Genomic DNA, 20,746 nt, shown 5'->3' on the forward strand with positions numbered 1-20,746 from the left:
AGGTGCAGTCTTCAGCGTTTCGAGTGCAAATCTCACCTTTCAAGTGTCGTTGAAAATCTTATCTACTTTCTACGAGAGACTAGATCACGTCCGACAATTTTCAGAAACTTTTTTCCCCATTCATTCCATCAGTTTACTTTGTAATTAATTGTCCAATCATAACGTAATCGATTTCATCGACTACATTTTATAGCCGTTCTTTATAGCAGTTACGCTTCGGCGAAACACCAAAAAAAAATAATTAATAACAGAATATTGTCGACTGGAAAAGGAATAATTGATCGATCGGATAGAGGGGATAATTAACTCTATTTCCTCATTTTAAATTGCTGTCATTAACAACATTGTAGAGTTCGAGTGATGAAAAAAGAGTTTTTATGTCGATTTCTAGATTGCTTTCATTTATAGTTTGTGTGTGAATAATTGCCCCGATGGTGGGTCTGTTTAATGGCCTGTTTGTGTAGATGAATAGTTATGTTATTTTTTCTATTTCGTGTAGATATAAGAAGTTAACGAGGGACGAAAAAACGGGAAATTACTGCGATGAAATGTGTTTTCCTAATTAATTTTTTTCCTCCTCGATTATAATAAAACTACATAAAATGAATTCGATCTCGCAGTTGTGCCTCGAGAGTAAATTCGTCATATTCGTGTGATACCTCATTCATAGAGACTCAATTCAGGGTAGGTAATCATAACTCAACTTTTATCTAACTAAGAGATAAATGTTTATTCGAATCCCAAGTCGGGTTTACTTTTCAAGAAATGTTAACTGAAGTTTACCGAATCTAATATGAATCAGAAATGTGAGACACTGTCAAATATTTAATCTGAATTTAAAAAAAAATTGTATGATTTCAGTTCATTTCAAAACAAATATTATATTCAGGGAGGTTTTCGATCGAACTATTCCAGCAGGAATTTCATCCATTCTGGCCTCTGAAACCGCCGCCGCGCAATTAAAAACGCGCCGCAATCGATACAGCAGCCTAGCAAGATGCACTTGCAAGACTGCCGACGACCTGGAAACGTTGTTGAAAGCATTTGCTACAGTTGGAAGTGTCGATCCGGTACCTCGATAAAAATTGACCTATTCGAAAATTTTTCCAAAAATTAGTAAGCAGCGGAGATACGAATTTTTTGCACCTTAGCCTTCGTCCAGGCATACGCCGATGACGTGGTGGTGACTACTTAGGACCCACTAAGCAGCCTAATGCAAATTGCTCTCAGTATAATCGAAAAGCGGTGCTAGGAGGAAGGGCTTACTGTCAATCCTTCGAAGACAACACTGATTCCGTTCACTAGAAGAAGGAATCTGCACCTCAGAGCTCTGATCCTGACGGGCCAGACTCTGAACTTCTCCAGTGAGTGCAAATATCTAGGTGTTATCATGGACAGCCAACTCAACTGGAGGAAACACATAAATAAGACTCTTTCCCCAGCCACGGCGACCATGTGGGCTTGCAAAAGACTCTTTGGAAAGACATGGAGCATAAAACCGAAAATGGTACGCCCTATTATCACCTATGCGTCTCTAGCATGGAAAACCGAAGAGGTCACCACACGCAATCGGTTGCAGAAACTGCAAAGGCTAGCCTGTGTTGGTGATACGGAAACGCGTACCTACAGATCCTCTGTAGGAGCGCTTGAGGCCCCTACACCTACATGTGAGGAAATTCAGCTTGCTAGAAGCAATTAAAATATACCTTAACGAGAATCTCCCACCCGGAAACTGGATTGGACATATGAGAATATTGAATCAACTGGACTCAAACCTCTTGGTAAAACCATCGGATGTTATACAAATCATTTTCGATTTCGAAACGCCCAAAGGTCATCATAGCTGACCGTCCTAGTGCAATAAGATTCGTAGATCGTCTGGACAAAAAGTCATCCACATGGTTTACTGATGGATCAAAACCAGAGAAGGCACCGGTATTGGCGTATGTGGACCTAAACTGAGGATCTCTAAAGCCCTGGGATGTGAACCCTCTATTTTACAGGCCGAGACATGGCTGTTTACGTATGCGCTTAGGAGTGTCTTAAAATGAACTTCAAGAGGACACAAATCTATATCACCACGTACAGCCAGGTCACGCTGAGGTCTCTGGGATCACACTGCTGACATGGGTATGCCGTAACACTATAAAGCAACTGGCCAGAGGAAATAAAGTGACTCTACTATGGGTACCAGAGAATGTGGTGTTGAAGAAAATGAAAAAGCCGATGAACTTGCAAAAAGAGCATCAAGGTTAACTCCTGCTGGACCTGAGCCTGTCTGTGGGTTCAGAAAAGACCACTTCAAGGCAGCGGTCCAACAATGGGAGTTGAACAACAGAATAACCCTCTGGAGAAACACTCCTGGACTTTCTTAGTCAAAGGAATGCGTAATGATTTCACCGATCTACTCCAGAAAGTTCTTCTGTCACGAGCTGAGCTCCTGGTGATGCATTCATTCATTGCTGTATCCCGTTACCGGGAATGAATCTACAAAAAGAAGAAGAAGAAAAAAAAAAAAAATTCGAACAGACTTATTATATTATTATTATTATAAGTAATTTCTTAGTGCTAGTTGCGACTGTGTGCCCTCCTGTGACTAAAGAGACCCAACCGTGACCTGCAGATCCTTCCACACTCAGGGCATGGATAGTCACCAACCAGATCTGGCCGCCGCTGTATCCTTCTCGATTCTCCATTATATCTGTTTACCAAAGACCTCCACTGTGACCTGTCTAACGCTAGTTGTTCCCAGTTATGGTTGGCATTAACTGATTTTAGGGATTGATGTAGTGTATCCTTAAACCGCTTATACTGGCCTCCTGGTTTCCGGGCTCCCTCAGTGAGTTCGCCGTATAGAGCTACCTTGGGGAGTCTTGTGTCTTGCATCCTCAGAATGTGGCCGCTCCATCTGAGTCGGGCCCTCGTTACTTGAGTCTCAACTGTTGTACAACTCGCGCGCTGCAAGACTTCTGCATTCGAAACTTTGTGGAACCATCTGATGTGCATTATCTGTCTTAGATGACGTTGCTGCGTCTGTTCAAGCTGTTTAATATGTCGCCTGTAGGGAGTCCAGCTTTCGCTTCCGTAAAGAAGCGTTGGGAGGACCACTGCTCTGTAAACAGCTGTCTTGGTCTTCAGATTGAGGTCGTGATTTTGAAACACTCTGTCCTTCAGCTTCCAGAATGCCCGTGATGCCGAATTGATACGGTTGTGTATTTCCGTGTCAAGGTTAGCCCTAGTATTTATGAAGCTTCCCAAGTATTTGAACTGCTCGACCTGTTCTAGAGTTTCATTGTCCAGGCTGATATCTGTTTGAAGGCTTTCTGGCGGACTCACCAGGATTTTGGTCTTATCAATATTGAGTCTAAGGCCTAAAGCTTCGTATATATGTTTATAGGTGTCCATCATTATCTGTAGATCCTCTGAGCTGCTAGCGATGAGTGAACAGTCGTCTGCATATTGAAGTTCCGTGATAAACTTGGTACGGGTTTTTGCTCTGAGGCGCTTCAGGTTAAACAGGCCTCCATCAAATCTGAATCTTATCCCAACACCTCTTACGGGCATGCTCATGTCAGCAATTATCGATACAGCTATCGCGAAAATATTGAACAGTAAAGGCGCTAATACGCAGCCTTGTTTTATTCCAGAGTTGGTTGAGAAATGGTCGGTTGTAGAGCCATTATGCTGTATTCTAGCGGTGTTGTTGGTATGAAGGCTTTTACACACTGCTAGGAATTTTTCGGGTACTCCTAGACGTGCCATGATTTTCCATAGCGCTCTCCGATTCACCGAGTCGAATGCCTTGCTTAAATCGATGAAGGCTGTATAAATCCTTGTTTGTTGTTCACGGGCCTTTTCTTGTAGCTGTCGCAGTGTAAAAATTAGGTCCACCGTACCTCGATTTGGTCGAAAGCCGCACTGGGATTCAGGTAAAAGCTTCTCTAAGAGTGGAACCAGACGATTAGCCATAATCTTCGAGAGAATTTTACCGGCCACGCTAAGCAACGATATGCCTCTGTAATTGTTGCAATTCGACGTATCGCCTTTGTTCTTATAGAGGTTGATAACTAAAGCGTCTCTGAAGTCTTGTGGCACATCTTCCTGTTTCCAGATCTTGCGGAATAGTGTTAGGAGACTATTGAGAATGTCTTCATCTAAGGCTTTGAATATCTCCGCCGGAATGCCGTCTAGACCAGGTGACTTATCATTTTTCATATTTTTGATCGCACTTATGATTTCCGACATTGAGATTTCGTCATCAAGCGATGTCATCGGACTATACGCGGGGAGCAGGTCTAAAATGGATAAATCCGAGTCGTTATTTTGATTCAAGACCTGTGAGTAGTGCTCCTTCCATCTTTCGAGAATTTTTCTATCATCAGTTAGAATAGCTCCTTGAGCATCTCTTATAGGAAAGCTAGCTTTTCTGCTTGGACCGTAAACAGTTTTAATAGCTTCGAAAAAACGCCTGTAGTCATGGTTATCGGCGTAAGCTTGTATTTCCCTAGCTTTTTCTTTCCACCAGCTGTCCTTGATTTTTCTTATTTCTTGACGGACCTCGCGTTTTATGTTTATGAAACTTATTTGGGCTGCAACATCGCCAGGCTTGTTAATTGCGGTTTTCATCGCTTTGTGTTTTGCGTCCAAAAGGGGTGCGATATGAGTTTCGCTGTCGGCAAACCAGTCTGGGGATTTTCGGGAGCGTTCTGTGCCCAGTATTTCTTTCGCTGTATTTGTAAGGGATGACTTGAAACGGAGCCAATGAGTCTCAATGTCGTCGTTATAATCCGGTGGTGTTAGGCTATCTTTGACGGCAGCTGTGAATCTTTCCTTTGTAGAAGGGTTTTGTAGTTTGGAGATTTGAAGGCGCTCTCTTAGATACTTTGGCTTGCGTTGGTATTTTGGGCGCATTGAGATTTTCATTCTCGAGATTACCAGTCTATGATCAGTCCAGCACTCCAGATCTGCTCTGGGTTTAGTGACCAACACCTCTTTCAGATCTTTCCTTCTCACGATCACATAGTCGAGGGTATGCCAATGCCCTGAGCGCGGGTGTCGCCAGGTCCCCCTTGAATTGGGTCTCGTAATAAAATAGGTGTTCGTTATGCACAGATTGTGTTCTGCACAAAGAGCCAGCAGACGTTCTCCATTCGAATTAATGCTGTCTGTGCCGTGTTTCCCTATTATTCCCGGCCATAGTTCTGAGTCTTGACCTCTGCCCACTCTGGCGTTGAAGTCTCCAAGGAGAATAATTCGTTCCCGTTTTGGGATTTTTCTTAATGTAGCAACGAGTGTTTCGTAAAAAGTGTCCTTCAAGTTGTCAGAGGAGTTCAAAGTGGGTGCGTATACTGCAATGATGTTCACAAACGTGTTATTCGCTGCAGGAAAACGTAGGGTCATTAAACGTTCTGAGATACCAACTGGATTTTCGGTAAGTTTGGCGGCCAGGTCGTTTCTAATGGCAAAGCCTACGCCATGTTGTCTGATTTCGCCTTCCGGCAAGCCTTTCCAGAAAAAAGTATACGCTTGTTCTACCAAGCTACCTTCGTCTGAAAAGCGTGTTTCGCTTAAAGCAACTATTGCAATGGATGTTCGTTGCAGTTCCTTATCGATTAGGGCAGTACGCCTCTCTGGTCGGTCGGCCTTGGGGTTGTCTAGCAAGGTTCTGACGTTCCATGCTGCAAAAGCTATGTGCTTTTCATTGGTGTTTGTTCGATGATTCACTCGCTCAGGCACCCTCCCCCGGAGATCCGAATGGGAGGGTATTTTACCTCCGGATAAGAATTTTGTCCTGTTCGATTGATCCATCTTTTTGTAGGAGCTGCGTTAGAAGGTGTTCAAAAGCTGCACTGGTAACGCTGTCAGTGCAACTTTGGTTGCGGCTACGACTAGATTATCTTGTGGCACAGGTATCCTGAGACGACAAGGTCTGAGACGTAACTTGAGCAACGCAGAGAGCCATTTCCTGCTCAAGCCAATGTTTAGGCTACGTAATTGTGGGAAACAGAGTTATACCGCTCATGTTCGGTCGCCAGAGCCTCGTTCGTAAGAACAGGGTGCACCGCGAGTAGGTGAGGTTGGCATTTGAGGGGAGAGGCTATAAAACGCATCCTTCCCCCTTACACCCTGGTGATGGTGGGTTTGCTGACGGGGCACTATCACTGGGAAAGTCAGCAGGTGAGATTTGAAACCTCTGTGGATCAGAAGCAGAAACAGCTGAACACATGGTATGCAAGTATCCAGAGCTGGCTGGCCTAAGAACCATTGACGACCTCCTTGGGTTCTTATGAATGAGTGGGGTAATGAACAAAAGATCTACATGGTCGCAGTTCCCAGAAGGCTAACCGAGCCATAACGACCCTGGTTCAAATAGTAATACCTTAGCCTTAAACCTTCTCGACAAAGACACACTCACACTGTGAAAGACCATTCCGATAATTTTCACGTACAAACAAACGGGCAGACAAGTATTTTCCAGTTCACCTCATTTTTTCATACCCTCAAATGAATCGGGATCACATATCGGAAACCTCAACTTCTCCGGGTAGCGATGCAGCTCACAACCCCCTCGCAATATCGTGATTTCCCATCCCCCTGGCTGAAATTACGAGAGATGCGAACCTTGTTACCGGTTAATATGCAAGATACGCCGATTTCGCTTTACGCGGCCAGATATCAAACGTTGGGGGCGAGGGTGAAGTTATGCGAAGCATCGGAATCGACGTCGGTTCAATTAATCGAAGTAGTCGAGGGAGTTATAGCAGACGAGAATCCGGAATCGGATTAAGGTTATCGGGGAATCCGCGCTAATTTTCCACAAGGCGTCTCGTAGATCAGAGATGTATTAGCATTAGAGGCAGCTTAAATGTTGAGTAACATGCAGGGGGTTATGTGAGAAAAGTAATGAGACTGAGGAAACTGCGAGCGATCTGGCAAACCTGCGTTTCTCCACTTGAGAGTCATAGAGTACTATGGGTGGCTGTGGTTCAACCTTGCATATGTATCGCCAAAATTGAACATGCCAAGATAACACTTCAAACTCTGGAACCAGATCGTAAAAGACCAAAAATGGCTGAGAAGATTGACATTTTTATCGTTTACCGAAAGCAAATGTAAACAAATCAACAGTTTGACAGGTGAAGTTAGCACTGATCACAGACAGGGGTCTGTGTCTGGTGTCGATTTAACTCACAGAACATAGAGTAGTGTTTTTGGCCTCAGTATTTATGAAATTCATTCAGTTATGGTTTTTTAAGGCAAATCGGTCAGAAAAATTGATGTCCCGGCCTACTAGTTAACATTGATCATGTTTCAATCGGTGCACAGATGAATTAGGAATATTCTAAAGATTAATTACTGTAATTTTAAGCGTGTTCTCATCCCTAAACCGACCGACGATGTGAACACTGTTGTTTCCGTTGTTTTCCTTTCCTTGGACATGGTTTAACACCCTCGCCACCTCGCGTCGTTCCGGTCCTGCGTCCTCCCGTCGAACGACATATAAAGCTCATAGTTAATTGCACTTTAATGAATCATTAAGGTGCGGATGGAGCTGTATTAATTGCGAACTTGGTCGCGAAAGCTGCCTAACAAGCTTTGTAATCACACCCTTAGGGACCCGCTTGTGGAACGTTGATGGGGTTGGTAGGGAGGGAGGGGGGGGGTATGTTTCTCCGTCCCTTCGAAGCTCTAGAGAGTGGCTCGGGGTGGCTGGGACTTAATCGAAAAGTGGAGAAGATTGGGCGGATTAAAATAAGCGGATCTGTCTCCCTCTTAACGGGGTAAATTTTTAAATTCGGGGACAACGATGAGGGGGAAAGGGACGATTGGTGGATTATCATCGTTAATTATTACCATTAGGGTAATACAGATTGGTGAATTTGAGGAAAAACTTAAGAAATACAGATCAATAAAAAAAGACATCTGGTGATTTTTTTTCGGTAAACTGGGTGACTCCATTTGAGCATTGCATTAGCTATGTAATCAAGCAAATGTGCTACCTTATCTTGAGCTTATAATCATGAACTATACAACGTTCGTTAAAGTCGTATGACTAGGTGCTCACACTGCATATTTCTTTTATTCATGGATCCTAATTTACGCAAATTTGGAATTAGAATTTCAAGCATGACCCATCATAACTATAAAATCCCAGACATCCCTGAGTGTACGACTTTCGTTGTGTCATCGTTCGAAAATTCTCCTTTGCGAACTGATAAGCTCAAATTTTCCAAATTTTTGTTCGGAGAATCATTCCTTCCCCGCGTGTTGAGGAATTCTCAACGTCTACTCTCAGATAACATTAAAAAAAAATACATAAATATTCGCCGCACCATCGTCGCCATTAACCGAAAACGGTACGTCAATTTCAATAGACTATCCTAACCCGATTTCCGCCATGAATATGAAAACGTCAATACGAAAAAAAAATAATAATTCGCGACTCAATGGGAGTGAAAATTGCAAAGGGGCCGTTCCGGCGATTATGCACATTGAAAATGCCCTTCCCGTAAAAATTCCATTAAAATCGATCGATGCAAATTTTACTGCAGGCGTAATGGTTATTACCGCCCATTATTATAGTTATTACCGTTCGTTCCGAAGCCAAGGTTAACGTGTCGGCGACGAACGCTTTCCCCCGTTCCGACTTTACGTTATAGCGAGGTTTCGATTTCGCTGATTTCAGCACAACCAACGGTCCATGCGTTGCACCGGTTTTCGGATCATCCCCGTATCTTTACGGGTTCGTTAAGTTTGTTTTTTCGTTGTATCGAACAGTTTCTGATTCGAATTTTTATGTTTGTTGCAGGGTTCTGATGCCAGCTCGGTGATATTCGGCTCGGCCCCGGCCTCCAGGAAACATGAATTTCCGGGCGCCCTACCGCCCAGCCTGCCCCTCAGCAATGGTTTGAACGGGTCTCCGGTGCCGGCGCCCACGCCGCCGAATCTACCGGCACCGTCGCCAGCACCGGCTCAACTGCCCCCCGTTCATCCGCCGGTAGCGATATCGTCAGCCACGGTGCCGGTGGCATCCACGCCCACCCCAGTCACGACGACGGTGCCACACAAACCGCCGCAAGGTAAGTTCTTCAATGTGTTAGCATAATCCGAAGATTTCATGACGGGCGTAAACTCCTCAGCCCGACTGGGCGTTAATGATAAAGTTTGCGCCCATAGGTTCTTCAATGTGTTATCATAATTAGAAGATTTCATGGCGGGCGTAAACTCATCCGTCCGGGCGTTGATAATAAAGTTTACGCCCGCGTCAATTAACGCCCTCATATCAAATGTAATTTTTTTCTTATAGATTCGATACCTTGCATGACGCCCACCTCAATAACCAGCATGCCGCCCGTCAGTATACCAGTGACGATGCCGCAACCGGCCGCCGCTCCGCTAGCGGTGCACCCGGCCGCCCTCGATTCCTCGGCGGGTCCGGGGCAGGGAATGCGCACGGATAGTCCGGCGGTGGGCACGTCGGCGAACGCAGCCGCCGCGCCCGGTACCGGGGGCCAGCAGTACCATCAGGTGCCGACCTACCAGCCGATGTACGCGCCCTACTCGGTACATCAGCCGTACGCCTCTACCGCCTCAGCGACGGCCGCCTCGGTACCGACCGCAGCGTCGGCCTCGGCGCCCATCTCGTCGGCCGTCACGACGGTGGCGACCAGCGCAGCCACGACGATGAGGAGGACGCCCACGCCCGTCCGGACGGAGCCGAGTCCCGGAATCAAAGAACGAGAGAGTTACAGGTGAGTTTGTATACCTTTTAATGTCGTCGACGAGCATTTACGCCCAATGATGGGCGTAAACTATATAGATGAGTGGGCGTAAAGTATAATCCCCCATTTTATATTATTGAAACTAAGTAATTCATACATTAACTTCAACAGCAATGTCAGCAGTTTAAGTAGAGGAAGCTCAACTCCCCAACATCTACAGCACCAACCCCAACAGCAGCATCATCATCAACAACAACAACAACAGCAGCAGCAGCAGCAACAACTACCCCCAATGTCGCAACAGCAGCCGGTGCTGCCTCAGAGTTGTCCGCCTCCCACCACAGTGTCTTCTAGTCTAGTCCTTAGTAAACCCTGGAACGCAACAGCTCCAGTACCCACGGCGGCTGCGGTGGCCATACCCGCCCCCCAGCCAAGCTCTGCCCCCTTGCCCCCTAGGCCCACGCCGCCGTTGCATCCCGGTTTTCCGGCGCCCATGTTCGCCGCTCCCCTGCCTCCAGTCTCCACTGCCAGCCCCCACGCCGCCCCGGTGCAGCCCACGTCTCAGCCCCCACAAAATAACCCCTTCTCGGCGGAAAACTTATTTCAAACGAGTAAGTCAATTTTGTTTCGATAATTGTCGTTTATAAAGTTTTATTTTTCATTTTTTTTTGCGCAGATCAAACCGATATGTTGAGGAGAGAATTGGACAATCGGTTTCTTGCCTCGCAAGATCGAGCCATGGGGGTGGCTCCCCCTCCGTACTTAAGAACAGAAATGCATCAGCACCAACATCATCATACGCACGTGCACCAGCATACGACGTCACTCTTACCCCCGCCCGCTGGATCTGCTCTATTTCCATCTCCATTGGTGAGTGATTTTTGTTTATTATTCTCAGTTTCATTCTTTAACTTTGTTTCATAATTGTTAGAATTTTGTTATTTTTCAATTATCAGTGCATTGAGCAATATTTACCGGACGTAAAATTGCTGGTGGAACTGCCAATTTTATTTTGTTTTTGAATGTTCGAGATCTCAAATGTAATTAAAATAATCTCTCTTCAATAGTCGATGAATCCGATGAATCGACTGGCTGGAAGACCCGGAAGTAGTGTGAGTATATTCAGTGTGCTAGCTTTAACCGTGAAAATCAATTCCAGCAATTTTACATTTTGTGATATTGCTTTCAATCGAAACTTTATCGTTGTTTTTTTAAATTATTTCATATTCGATTCACTTTCAGTTCAAAGATATACCCAAACTTGGAGGAGTGGAATCGCCCTTTTACAGGCAGAATCTGGGAATACCCAACTATCCTGGATATACACCTCCTGGTTTAATGCATCCTGGATTAACGGCGGGACCGACGCCTTTTGTCCCACCTACTCATCTACCAACTTTCCAGCCCAAGGTAAGTGACGAATCTTTTCTGTTCGCTTTCGTTAAGGGAATCAAATCACAAGACAATTATTTATCTGGGATAAACCATCAACTTCATGCATAACACTAACACGGTAGCATTCGCGCGTTCATTAACTCATCAACGTCACTCAAATGTCGAATACGACAGATGGTGCTTCAAGCTAACCTTTGTGTAATGCTATGATTAACATATCCTGGGTAGCTGAAATGAAGCGTGTCTTTAACGTTGTGTGATTTGAGTACCCTCCATCATTCTGCATGATACTCGACGGGTGGTGCCTTCTTAACGCTTGTTTTCTCTGTTTTCAGTCATTAACAGCTGATCCGACCAAGCCTAAAGTTGTGGTATGTACCTAACACATTTTGCTTCTGCTCCCAATCATGAATATTTCTGGGGTAAGGATACTGGCGGTGGGTCTCACGAAGCTTCGATGAACATCGTTCGAATAAATAACGAATTTCTTGATTTTGAAATTCGAATTTTCGATCAAGCTCAGTGGCACCCGACGAAAGTATTCATATTCATGTTAAACTTACTCATCATGCTGTAACCTCACATTCGAAATTTGTCATTTGTCTTATGTCGTTCTGATCGGTCGAACTTTCAATGTTACCAACATTCATGAACTAAACTTGTCAGATTCCTATCTCGAACGATTAATTTCATTTTTTCCGCCTCAGTAAAACGTCGACCAGGGTCGTTTTTCGTTCGGAAACAGCTGTAAAACCTCGACAACGATGTCGTACGACCCACCGTTCCGTGTTTTGATACGCTCGAAGCCGAATTTATCGCCGACGAATATCTAGCTTCCTGTTGTTACAACGTGTCATACGTCAACCCCGAAGAGCGTGGTAGGTAGGACGTGTTTATCCTAAAGACGTGGGTGTCGACATGCTCACCACAACTTCGCGTTTGTTTTGGTTGTGTCTGAGTGGGCGCTAATGGTTTCGTAATTTTCAACGACGAGGTGGTACAGGATGCCATCGGAACGGATCATAGGACGAAGTTATGTCGCGTTCTCGATCCAAGATTGTTATTGTTGCAATGTCCGTCTGTTTGACTTGTAGTTGTGGTCAGTTTGGCGTGTGTTCGAAAGATAATCGGGAATTATTCGCTTTGTTTTGAGATTTTTTACTTTGGGGCGTCTACAGCACTTTCCGACACTATAAACAATGTATTCAGTGAGAATTTCCCGAAATGGAAGGAACTTGCCCTCCGGGTAGCCTGAAGGTGGAACATTTGTTCGGCAATCTCTAGGTCGCAGGTTCTTGTCCTGCCCAGGACCGAATTTTTTTCGGAACTCTTACAGATAGATTTTAATGAATGAATAACTAAAATAAGTCGCATGTTTTTTGAACAATTCGTCGGAAGAAATGAGCAAAGAAGTATTCAGTATTTATTATCAAAATTCCGAATTCGTGAGTCATTTTTCTTTCAAAATCGTCTAACCCTAAAAAAGGCATAATACACCTCGGAGCATTCATATTATATTCGAGATTTGCACCCATGTACAAATTCATTTTACGAGCAATTTCTTTCGTCCTGGGATAATTCATAAGACCCCCGCCTAGAGGCGCAGCGTTTCCTCCAACCCCCTCTACCTATAGATCACGAGAACATTTTCAATTTCATACTCGGCTGGGTACCTTTCAGCTCGAAGTATGCGTTTTTTTTACACTTTCCGCTCGGTGTTATTCATTTCTGGAGCTTTTCACGTCGTTCTGGTAACAGGATGCAATTTTAGAAATTGGATGGAATGGGATGGGATAGGATGCAGCATCCAATGCCGCTTCCAGACCAAAGTTCTAACGCAAAGCCTGACGAATGTGCCAATTGGCGTTGTAATTCGAAAAGATTTGAAGCTAGTCAAAGTTGACGTTCACTTCATCATCATCATCACCTTCGAATCTTGCCTATACGAGAACAAACATCACATCACGATGTACCGAACGCACTTCAACACCATCCAACCGTTGGAAATCGTTAGGATGGATTTGGTCCACACCAAATCTAAATTCGCGTTGGCGTTCGACTCGTCTCGTTCAAAAAAACATAGTTAGGTGTCCGATGGTTATATATCATGATCAAACAAAACAAAAATGCCCAAGATGCCCCAAAGACAAGGTAGCAAAGGCTCACGCACTTACTGTTCTTGTTCGAGATCGTTTATCGAAAAAAAAAATGTGAACTTGAGGCCATTGCGTAGGCATTTCGTGAAATTTGAAGTTCATCTAACGTATTCTACATTAAGTTCATAGTGTCGTGTATTTAGTGTGAGTTTTTTGTGTCTTAATAAAACATCTTACCGGCATTCGTAAACCGAAAAAGAACTTGTATCGTAGATCTAAAGCACTCTCATCCGCTACTCCACTTTGCCGCTTTCATGTTCGAGCCATTATACGCCAATTCCACTGGAATGTTAATTTTGCCGACCTGGAAAAAAATTTCCACAACGATTAACTTCAACAAAACCAAAGATACCATATCGCGAACATTGGGCTATTAGACATTTTTTGAGCTAAGTAATGAAATACTACGATTCTTTGTATATCATCGGAACATTTTTTCATTTTTATAGATTTGTGGGTGCTCAGATATGCATGCCCTGTGTTCAAGTATCAATAAAGGGCAATATAAGGGAATACGACATGAGTAAAATGAATAATGGTGGAAGAACCAATGCAAGCAATAATTTTAAGAAGTTTAGTATTCAATAAAACATGGAACTTTCAGAATAAACATTTAAGAATAATTCGAAATCCATAAATTATGAAGAACTGAATGACTAATCAGATCTGGATAGATCTCGCCTCCCTAAAAATTATACAGTTGGTCTACTCAACAGTTGCTCCCAATTCCCACCAGCAATATTTCTTTTTGAAGAACCCCGTCTCGCCCTAGACGTTGTAGTCCGTAGACATTGTTAACCTAAAAAATCTTTCCTTCTTGCAGAAATCGGGCAAATGGAACGCGATGCACGTGCGCGTGGCCTGGGAGATCTACCATCACCAGCAGAAGAGCGGCGAGGCGAAGGGCTCGGCCGTGAAGACCGACCTGCTGAGGCCGCCTACCCATCTCTTCTCGCCCAGCGTCCATTCCAACAGGCCGCACGAACTGTCGTACCCGCCGTCGCTGTCCGGCCACAGACCGCCGCCAGGCTTCGACCAGCCGCACCCCAGCTCGCTGTTCGCGGCGCCACCCTCACATCTGAGTAAGTACTCGAAACAGCGGGCCAGTGGTTTCAGACGCCTCCACTTCTTCATAATAGTAAATTTGGCGACCAACAGACCATTATTAATGTCTACAGAAAGTATCTCACTAGGAGAGACTCTTGATTAACGGTCGAGTGGTCTACCACTGAGGTACCAACTGTGTTTCCAGACGCACGAGTTTATAGTTTGAAGTTTTGAAGTCATAAGTTCGAGTCCCGCTTGGAGAGATACTTTTTTCATGGCTCAATGATCGTCTTACGCCTCCAAATATTCATTATTCAAAATTGTCATACGAGATTCTTCCTTCGCGTCTGAAACGGCTGGCTTCGTCGCGGAAACAGACTTTACACCTCGTCCTAAAGTGGCCAAATCTCCGTTTACAGGTAGCACCTTGTCGCCGTTCAGCAGATACGGCACCGCGGGCTTTCCGGGGGCGAACCCGTCGCCCTTCGGACTGTCCCCGTTCGCCAGCACCAGGGACATGGGACTGGGCGGTCTGCACGATCCCTGGCGTAACCTCCAACGTTCCGTGGGCGGTTTTCCGCCCGCGGTGAACCCGCTACCGCCCACGTTGCCCGGTCTGCCGCCGCCCGCGCCTTGGACCATGAAACCGGATCCGATCCTGGAGCAGAGAGAACGAGAGGCCAGAGAGAGGGAAGAAAGGGAACGGGAACGATTGAGAAGGGAGAGAGAAGAGAGGGAAAGGAGGGAGAGGGAGGAGAAGCAGCGAAGATTAGAGCAACAGGTAAGAGTCACAAATACATAAATAGTAACAATTCGAATTCAATAACTTCATCAATGACCAAATCATCCTTAGCAACAAGAGGTGCATCCATTTCCCATTTCTGGCATAAAAAATTTAGGTTGCAATTAAAAAAACATGCCCGTTTTCACCAACGATCCCTAAACAAGCCCCTATATAAGTACTCCTTAGCTTTAGGGAGCACCTAACTCTACCCTTAATATAAATTCGTTTTCACCGTACAAAGGTACACTCTGTTAAGGAATACTTATCTAGGGAATGGATAGGAGCTCGTAACTACGAAATTTGTCTACGAGGGTACAGACGTAATGGTTCACCAAATCGCACGATTTTTTATGTCTTGCAAACAGATTTCCGTTTATATTCTCCTGAAATATTCCAATGTCCTGTGCCCTATATTCGTTGTTTGATCTGTGCTCGTGACATTGACCTGTCGTTGTAGTTTGACGTTAAAAATATTAATTTTTTTGAGAGAAATTACGCGAGTATCTGGTTTTTAAATCCGAATAATCATGAAAAGGGAAAATGAAAATTGAGCTGTGATCTATCTAAAAACAGAAAGTGGAAGTGGATATCTTCGAAAAATGATTCATTTCATAATAAAGTTCAGTAGACACCAAATTTTTGGCAGGATCTTGACAAAGAAGTTAGATCAAAAAAGGATTTACCTCGGGAGTTACCTATATGAAATATTCCAAATGGAAAGATTCACGAGAAGAAAAGATGTATTCCAGAATGTGCATTTTTTCATAAACTGCTTCTATTTATTCCTAAGAACAAGCTCTGCTTTATGGTATTCGAGCGATTTCTACTCTTGAAAGCTCTTAAATATTATTGTTCATTTGCTAGAAATTGGTGTTTAGAAGTTATCACTGTGAAGCGGTTTTTAGTTCAATCACTTCCCAAACAACCGTGTCTCCAAATAAATACACAAATCTCAAACTAACCCCTCAAAATTTGACGATTTGGATTTCGAAGACCGATCATTTCCAAAAATTCACGACTAACATTTATCCATTTCTCAAAAAAAAATCTTTTTGCGTATCGTAGACATGTCAAAATCCACTGTCACTTTATTAGGGATTCGATAGAGGATCGACTTTCGGACATTTATAATTTAGGGTGTCCCCTAGCACGTTGGTGAAAACGAAATTGTAGCTAAGAGTCTCTTATGGGCTTAGGTATTCCTTAAAATTTTGGGATCGTTGGTGAAAACGTGAATTTCACCCTCCATCCCTCACAGAAGGTGCATGACAACTATCGTCGTAATGCGCATTTTTAACAGATTTTTTCGTTGCAGCAACAGGAGCAACGCGAGCGCGAGCGAAGGGAGAAAGAGCGCAGAGAAATGGAAAGGCGCGAGATGGAACGCGAGCGCGAGCGAGAACGCGAACGCATGCTGCACCAGCAACGCATGGCGGAATCCGCGAAGCAGGCGATGCCGTCGGTGATGCGCGATCGATCGCCCCACAGGAGCGTCCAAGAACTATCCGGCGAGATTCGGGTGAAGGAAGAGCCGCGCATCAAGGAGGAGGACATGCTGAGCAGGACGGCCCCCGATCCGAGATACGCGCCGCACTCGTACCTGAGGCATCATCCGTTGCAACCGCCGCCGCCTCCAAGTATGCTCGATCGTTCCAGGATGATGCAGACGCACGGTTTGCACTATCCGGGCCCGCCGGCGACCCATTGGCCCCCTCAGCACGATCCGTTCTACAGGTACGACGCCCTCAGGTACAACCCGCTGATGGACGCCATAAGGGCTGAAGAGGAAAGGGCGAAACTGTTCGGTACTTACGCTGCCCACCATCCGCCCCAGATGCGGACGAAGGACCCGTCGCTGATGCATCTGAGACCGGGTCCCGGACCGCCGCCGCCTCCCTCGCATCATCTATCCCATAAGATGAGCGTCACCCCACCCACCGATCTGCACAAAAAAGAGGAGCCTCGATAGCGAAACGAGAACGTCTAGAATGGTTTAAAGCGAGGGATTTTCTAGCCAGGAAATCAAGTCAGGATCCCAGTGCGTCGGACGCGTACTTGTCATTTGATCATCTGTCGCTTGTCAACTCATGAAAGTGTCATTTTTGATTCACCTAACCTCCAAGATCGAAATTAATCTAATACTGGTATGAACGAGAATTAACTAAACCTTTCTTCCATCCCGAACCACATTATTACTTCATTTGACAAGGACCGTCCTTAAAAGATTACACTTATTTTATCTGATCTCATTGGATTGGCGTAATGAAGAAAGTGAAGGGATTATCAACGTGAAAGATATTTTTACAGTGGTTTTGTATATGTGTTTTGTAGCGTAATACAAAATTTCTCCTCACAAAGTTCATTTGAGATCATAGTATGTGCTTGTGAAGAGACATTTGAATGAACCTCAAATTAACAGTTGTTTTTTGTTTGAATCTCCGTTGGCGGTATTTTTATACACGAGAGGTTGCATTTGGTGATTTTTTATTTTCCGACAGTCTGTTGTAATCAAAAATAACTTGATACTGCCCGACATTCGTTGTAAATAAGAGCGCTTCTTACGGCAACACTTAAATTAACATTTGAATTCGTAGGACACTAATGATGATTCTTCGAGTTTTATTTATTGATTGTATATTTTTCTAGATAATTTATTTAAGACTGATGAAATTCCATTCTCCTGTAGCTTTTTATAATTTAAATTAAAGCTGAAGATATCACTTCAGTATGGAAGAACTTGTCTTATTTGAAAAAGTTTCTGTTAACAAACATATCTTGAATCTCTCCCAATTTTCTGTTTCATGAAGAACATTTCAGTTATTCATTGAAATTTTTCGAATTGAACGGAAGCTTATTTGGTAGCTATGAAAATTCAACATTTTTCAAATCGCAAGTTCCACACCGTCATCCCTAGGTTGATAGTATTTTTCGATGAAATTGAAGTATTTGCCGCTGTATTGTGTATAAAACCAACTTGAATCGTAACTTTTCGAATAACTTGTAAATAGCTTCATTATATTGTGATATATATTAGTTAGCTTAGTGTGAGATATTTCAATACGTATATACATAAATTAGGTAATATCTTTAGACAAATATAATTTTGTTATTTCGTTCATAATTTGTTTTCAGTATTAGGATCTCTGTAAATTTCACGATTTTAGGTGTTCATCTAGGAATTAAATCTTCACTTCATTCTATTCAGTGCCAAATTTATGTTTGTTGAAACCAAATTGTAAATAGAGTGAGGACCAATACTCAATTGGCCACTGCATAAAGATGATGATGGATTCTTAATTCTAACATAATTTATTATGGAAAAATTTTCGGCTTCGTAAATTATTTAAATGTAAATATAATTTAACTGTTGTATATTGTAAAGCTATAAAAAAAGAGTATTTTGGAGCTTGGTTGTATAATTGGTTGAGGCAACATTGTATAATTATGTAATCTGAAACATTTTTTTTATTATTGGTGGAGATACAGTGGCAGTTACTTAATTTCCAACCTGAATTTTCATCATAACAAGCTTGTCTGTAATATATATTCGTATTCAAATGCGTGTAGATATTGGCCTTGTCTAAGTACAATTGAATATGTAGATAACTATTTGTGCTCTATCCATGTTTGTTAGAAGACATTTTTTATGTGTATGATTCTGAAAGAATCACAGTGATGTAATATATAAATAAAACATTGTTTCTATAATCTAGAAACATTAGTCATAACGTGCTGTTTATTTTCTATTGACTTGTTGTTTCTTTCAAATATTTTAGGTCACAGATATTCAACAGCAGTTGTGCAATCAAAAACCACCAACTTATAAAATGTTCATTCAGGTGCTCATCAAAAAATGGTATTAGTCGCATATTTCCAATCCTTAAATAATGGGTGGTACAAGCTAAGTTTACACTCAAAATATTTGAGTTTTCTGTGGATGTGAACATAGATATCTTCAAGTACTGTGGTTATGAACATGATGTGAATAATGGCTCATTAATCACAAGTACCTTATTAATATCATAATTTTCAATTTTTCAAACAAATTGATTGCAGTATCTTTGGTCGTGGATGAACAGGTTTTAAACAACAAAAGGAGTGTTCTGAAAATTCGAAAACTTTCTATATGAAAAAATCAAAAATATCTCTTCAATCTTTTTATTGGATCAACTTATTGGGAGTTATAGAAACACTTATAACTTAAAGATCAAACCTATTTACATTTATTCTTTCTGATGTTTAATTTTCCACCTATCTCATTATTCAATTACTTACGATACCACATTTGGACAGAATTATATCTTTTAACTTTTTTCTGTAATTGTAATATACCATACAATAGGGCTTCAGCAGTTGGTGGACACCCTGGAACATATATATCCACAGGTATGATTCTATCACAACCCCTGAAAAAAAATTGGGCTTAATGTAGTTACAACGAAAACACATGGTAAAATCACTTACCTGACAACTGAGTACGAATAATGATAATAACCTCCACCGTTAGCGCAACTGCCCATTGAGATAACCCATCGTGGTTCAGGCATTTGATCATAAATTTTTCTCAATGCTGGTGCCATCTTATTTGTAAGTGTTCCAGCAACTATTATCACATCAGACTGTCTTGGAGAGGCTCGAAACACTACACCGAACCTAAAAGAATAAGCTGGAATGGAAACATGAAAAATTCCCCCAAAACTAAATGCCAGAAACGGAGGTGACCACCATTCTTTCCACATGAATTAATGTACTAATTGAATTCCTCACTTACCTATCCATATCATATCTAGGTGCAGCAAAGTGCATCATTTCTACAGCGCAACAAGCTAACCCGAAAGTCATGGGCCATATAGAACTTTTCCTTCCCCAATTCAACAAATCGTCCAATCTGGCCAAGGCAAATTCGGCCAAGTTCGACCGCGGCACTTGAAAAGGGGAATATTTTTTATACTCCTGTTGTTCTGGGGGTACATTCTGATCTTTCTGGACTTGTGGCTGCGTCGATTGGTTCCTAATTGATATCACACTTCCGATGGCCCCTTGGCAATTCTTCAGATTACCAATGACATTTTGCGAGCTCTGCGATACCAAAATATTACGCAACATCTGCTAAACAAGTACAGTTATATTGGTTGAATTAATAGTAAACACACCACTTACTTCGACGTATTCTTAAAATTTTTGAACCTAAAATTTACGTAAGATGCAGACGTAAATATTGCTGCTGAACTAGAAAGTGACAGCTGACCATAGACAAAATTCAACTGTCACTGCTGACAGTTGCAGAATGACCACAGAGTAACAATGTTAATAGAACCCATTGAACTCTATGAGAGAACTCATAGAGTTCAATGATAGAACCAGAGATCCCTTTCTCTATGGACAGAACACAGAATAATAAGACGAGGAAAAATTCGAACAGTGATGTCAGTTCGATAAAAAAATCATCTAAGTTTGTTAAGTTTTTTTTCCTTTTTTTCAAAAAAAGTATTCATTTCCGATAATAACTGCATTAGCATAATTGCATAAAAAACCTTTTAGACAAACTAGTAATTTAATAGCTTTTCCATTTGTTTTTCATGTATCTATTAGGAAGACTATGGGAAATATAAAACATCCGATAATTAGAATAGACAGGCTAT

General features: G+C 42.8%; 2 protein-coding genes across 7 annotated transcripts in view; one reads left to right on the forward strand and one right to left on the reverse strand.

Moving 5' to 3' along the window:
• The window catches only part of LOC123318044 (fibrosin-1-like protein), a 166,140-nt gene extending 147,308 nt beyond the window's left edge, over nt 1-18,832 (forward strand). The window contains exons 6-15 of one of the 5 annotated variants that reach the window (XM_044904723.1): nt 8,810-9,080; nt 9,308-9,752; nt 9,894-10,333; nt 10,399-10,592; nt 10,790-10,834; nt 10,965-11,132; nt 11,453-11,488; nt 14,097-14,355; nt 14,740-15,101; nt 16,420-18,832. In XM_044904723.1, coding sequence (XP_044760658.1) covers nt 8,810-9,080; nt 9,308-9,752; nt 9,894-10,333; nt 10,399-10,592; nt 10,790-10,834; nt 10,965-11,132; nt 11,453-11,488; nt 14,097-14,355; nt 14,740-15,101; nt 16,420-17,073 — 2,874 coding nt within the window. In that variant the 3' untranslated portion in view covers nt 17,074-18,832. Of the gene's footprint in view, nt 1-8,809; nt 9,081-9,307; nt 9,753-9,893; nt 10,334-10,398; nt 10,593-10,789; nt 10,835-10,964; nt 11,133-11,452; nt 11,489-14,096; nt 14,356-14,718; nt 15,102-16,419 lie in introns of all 5 variants that reach the window. The other 4 variants (XM_044904722.1, XM_044904725.1, XM_044904724.1 and 1 more) reach the window with 4 other exon arrangements.
• A 416-nt stretch (nt 18,833-19,248) lies between these two features.
• Nucleotides 19,249-20,416, reverse strand: LOC123316737 (NADH-quinone oxidoreductase subunit B 2-like). Of its 2 annotated transcripts, none has more exons than XM_044902953.1 (4): nt 20,265-20,416; nt 19,876-20,210; nt 19,569-19,757; nt 19,249-19,510 (listed from the first exon to the last, which is right to left on the reverse strand). In XM_044902953.1, the coding sequence occupies exons 2-4, from the start codon at nt 20,208-20,210 to the stop codon at nt 19,372-19,374; spliced, it is 663 nt and encodes a 220-aa protein (XP_044758888.1). In that variant the 5' UTR covers nt 20,265-20,416; the 3' UTR covers nt 19,249-19,371. The 2 variants fall into 2 exon arrangements, with proteins under 2 accessions (XP_044758888.1, XP_044758889.1); XM_044902954.1 differs by having other exon boundaries at nt 19,876-20,213; nt 20,265-20,411.
• Between the last annotated feature and the right edge of the window lie 330 nt (nt 20,417-20,746).

The sequence above is a fragment of the Coccinella septempunctata genome, chromosome 7 (assembly GCF_907165205.1).
Source record: "Coccinella septempunctata chromosome 7, icCocSept1.1, whole genome shotgun sequence".
NCBI classification, from domain to species: Eukaryota; Metazoa; Arthropoda; class Insecta; order Coleoptera; family Coccinellidae; genus Coccinella; species Coccinella septempunctata.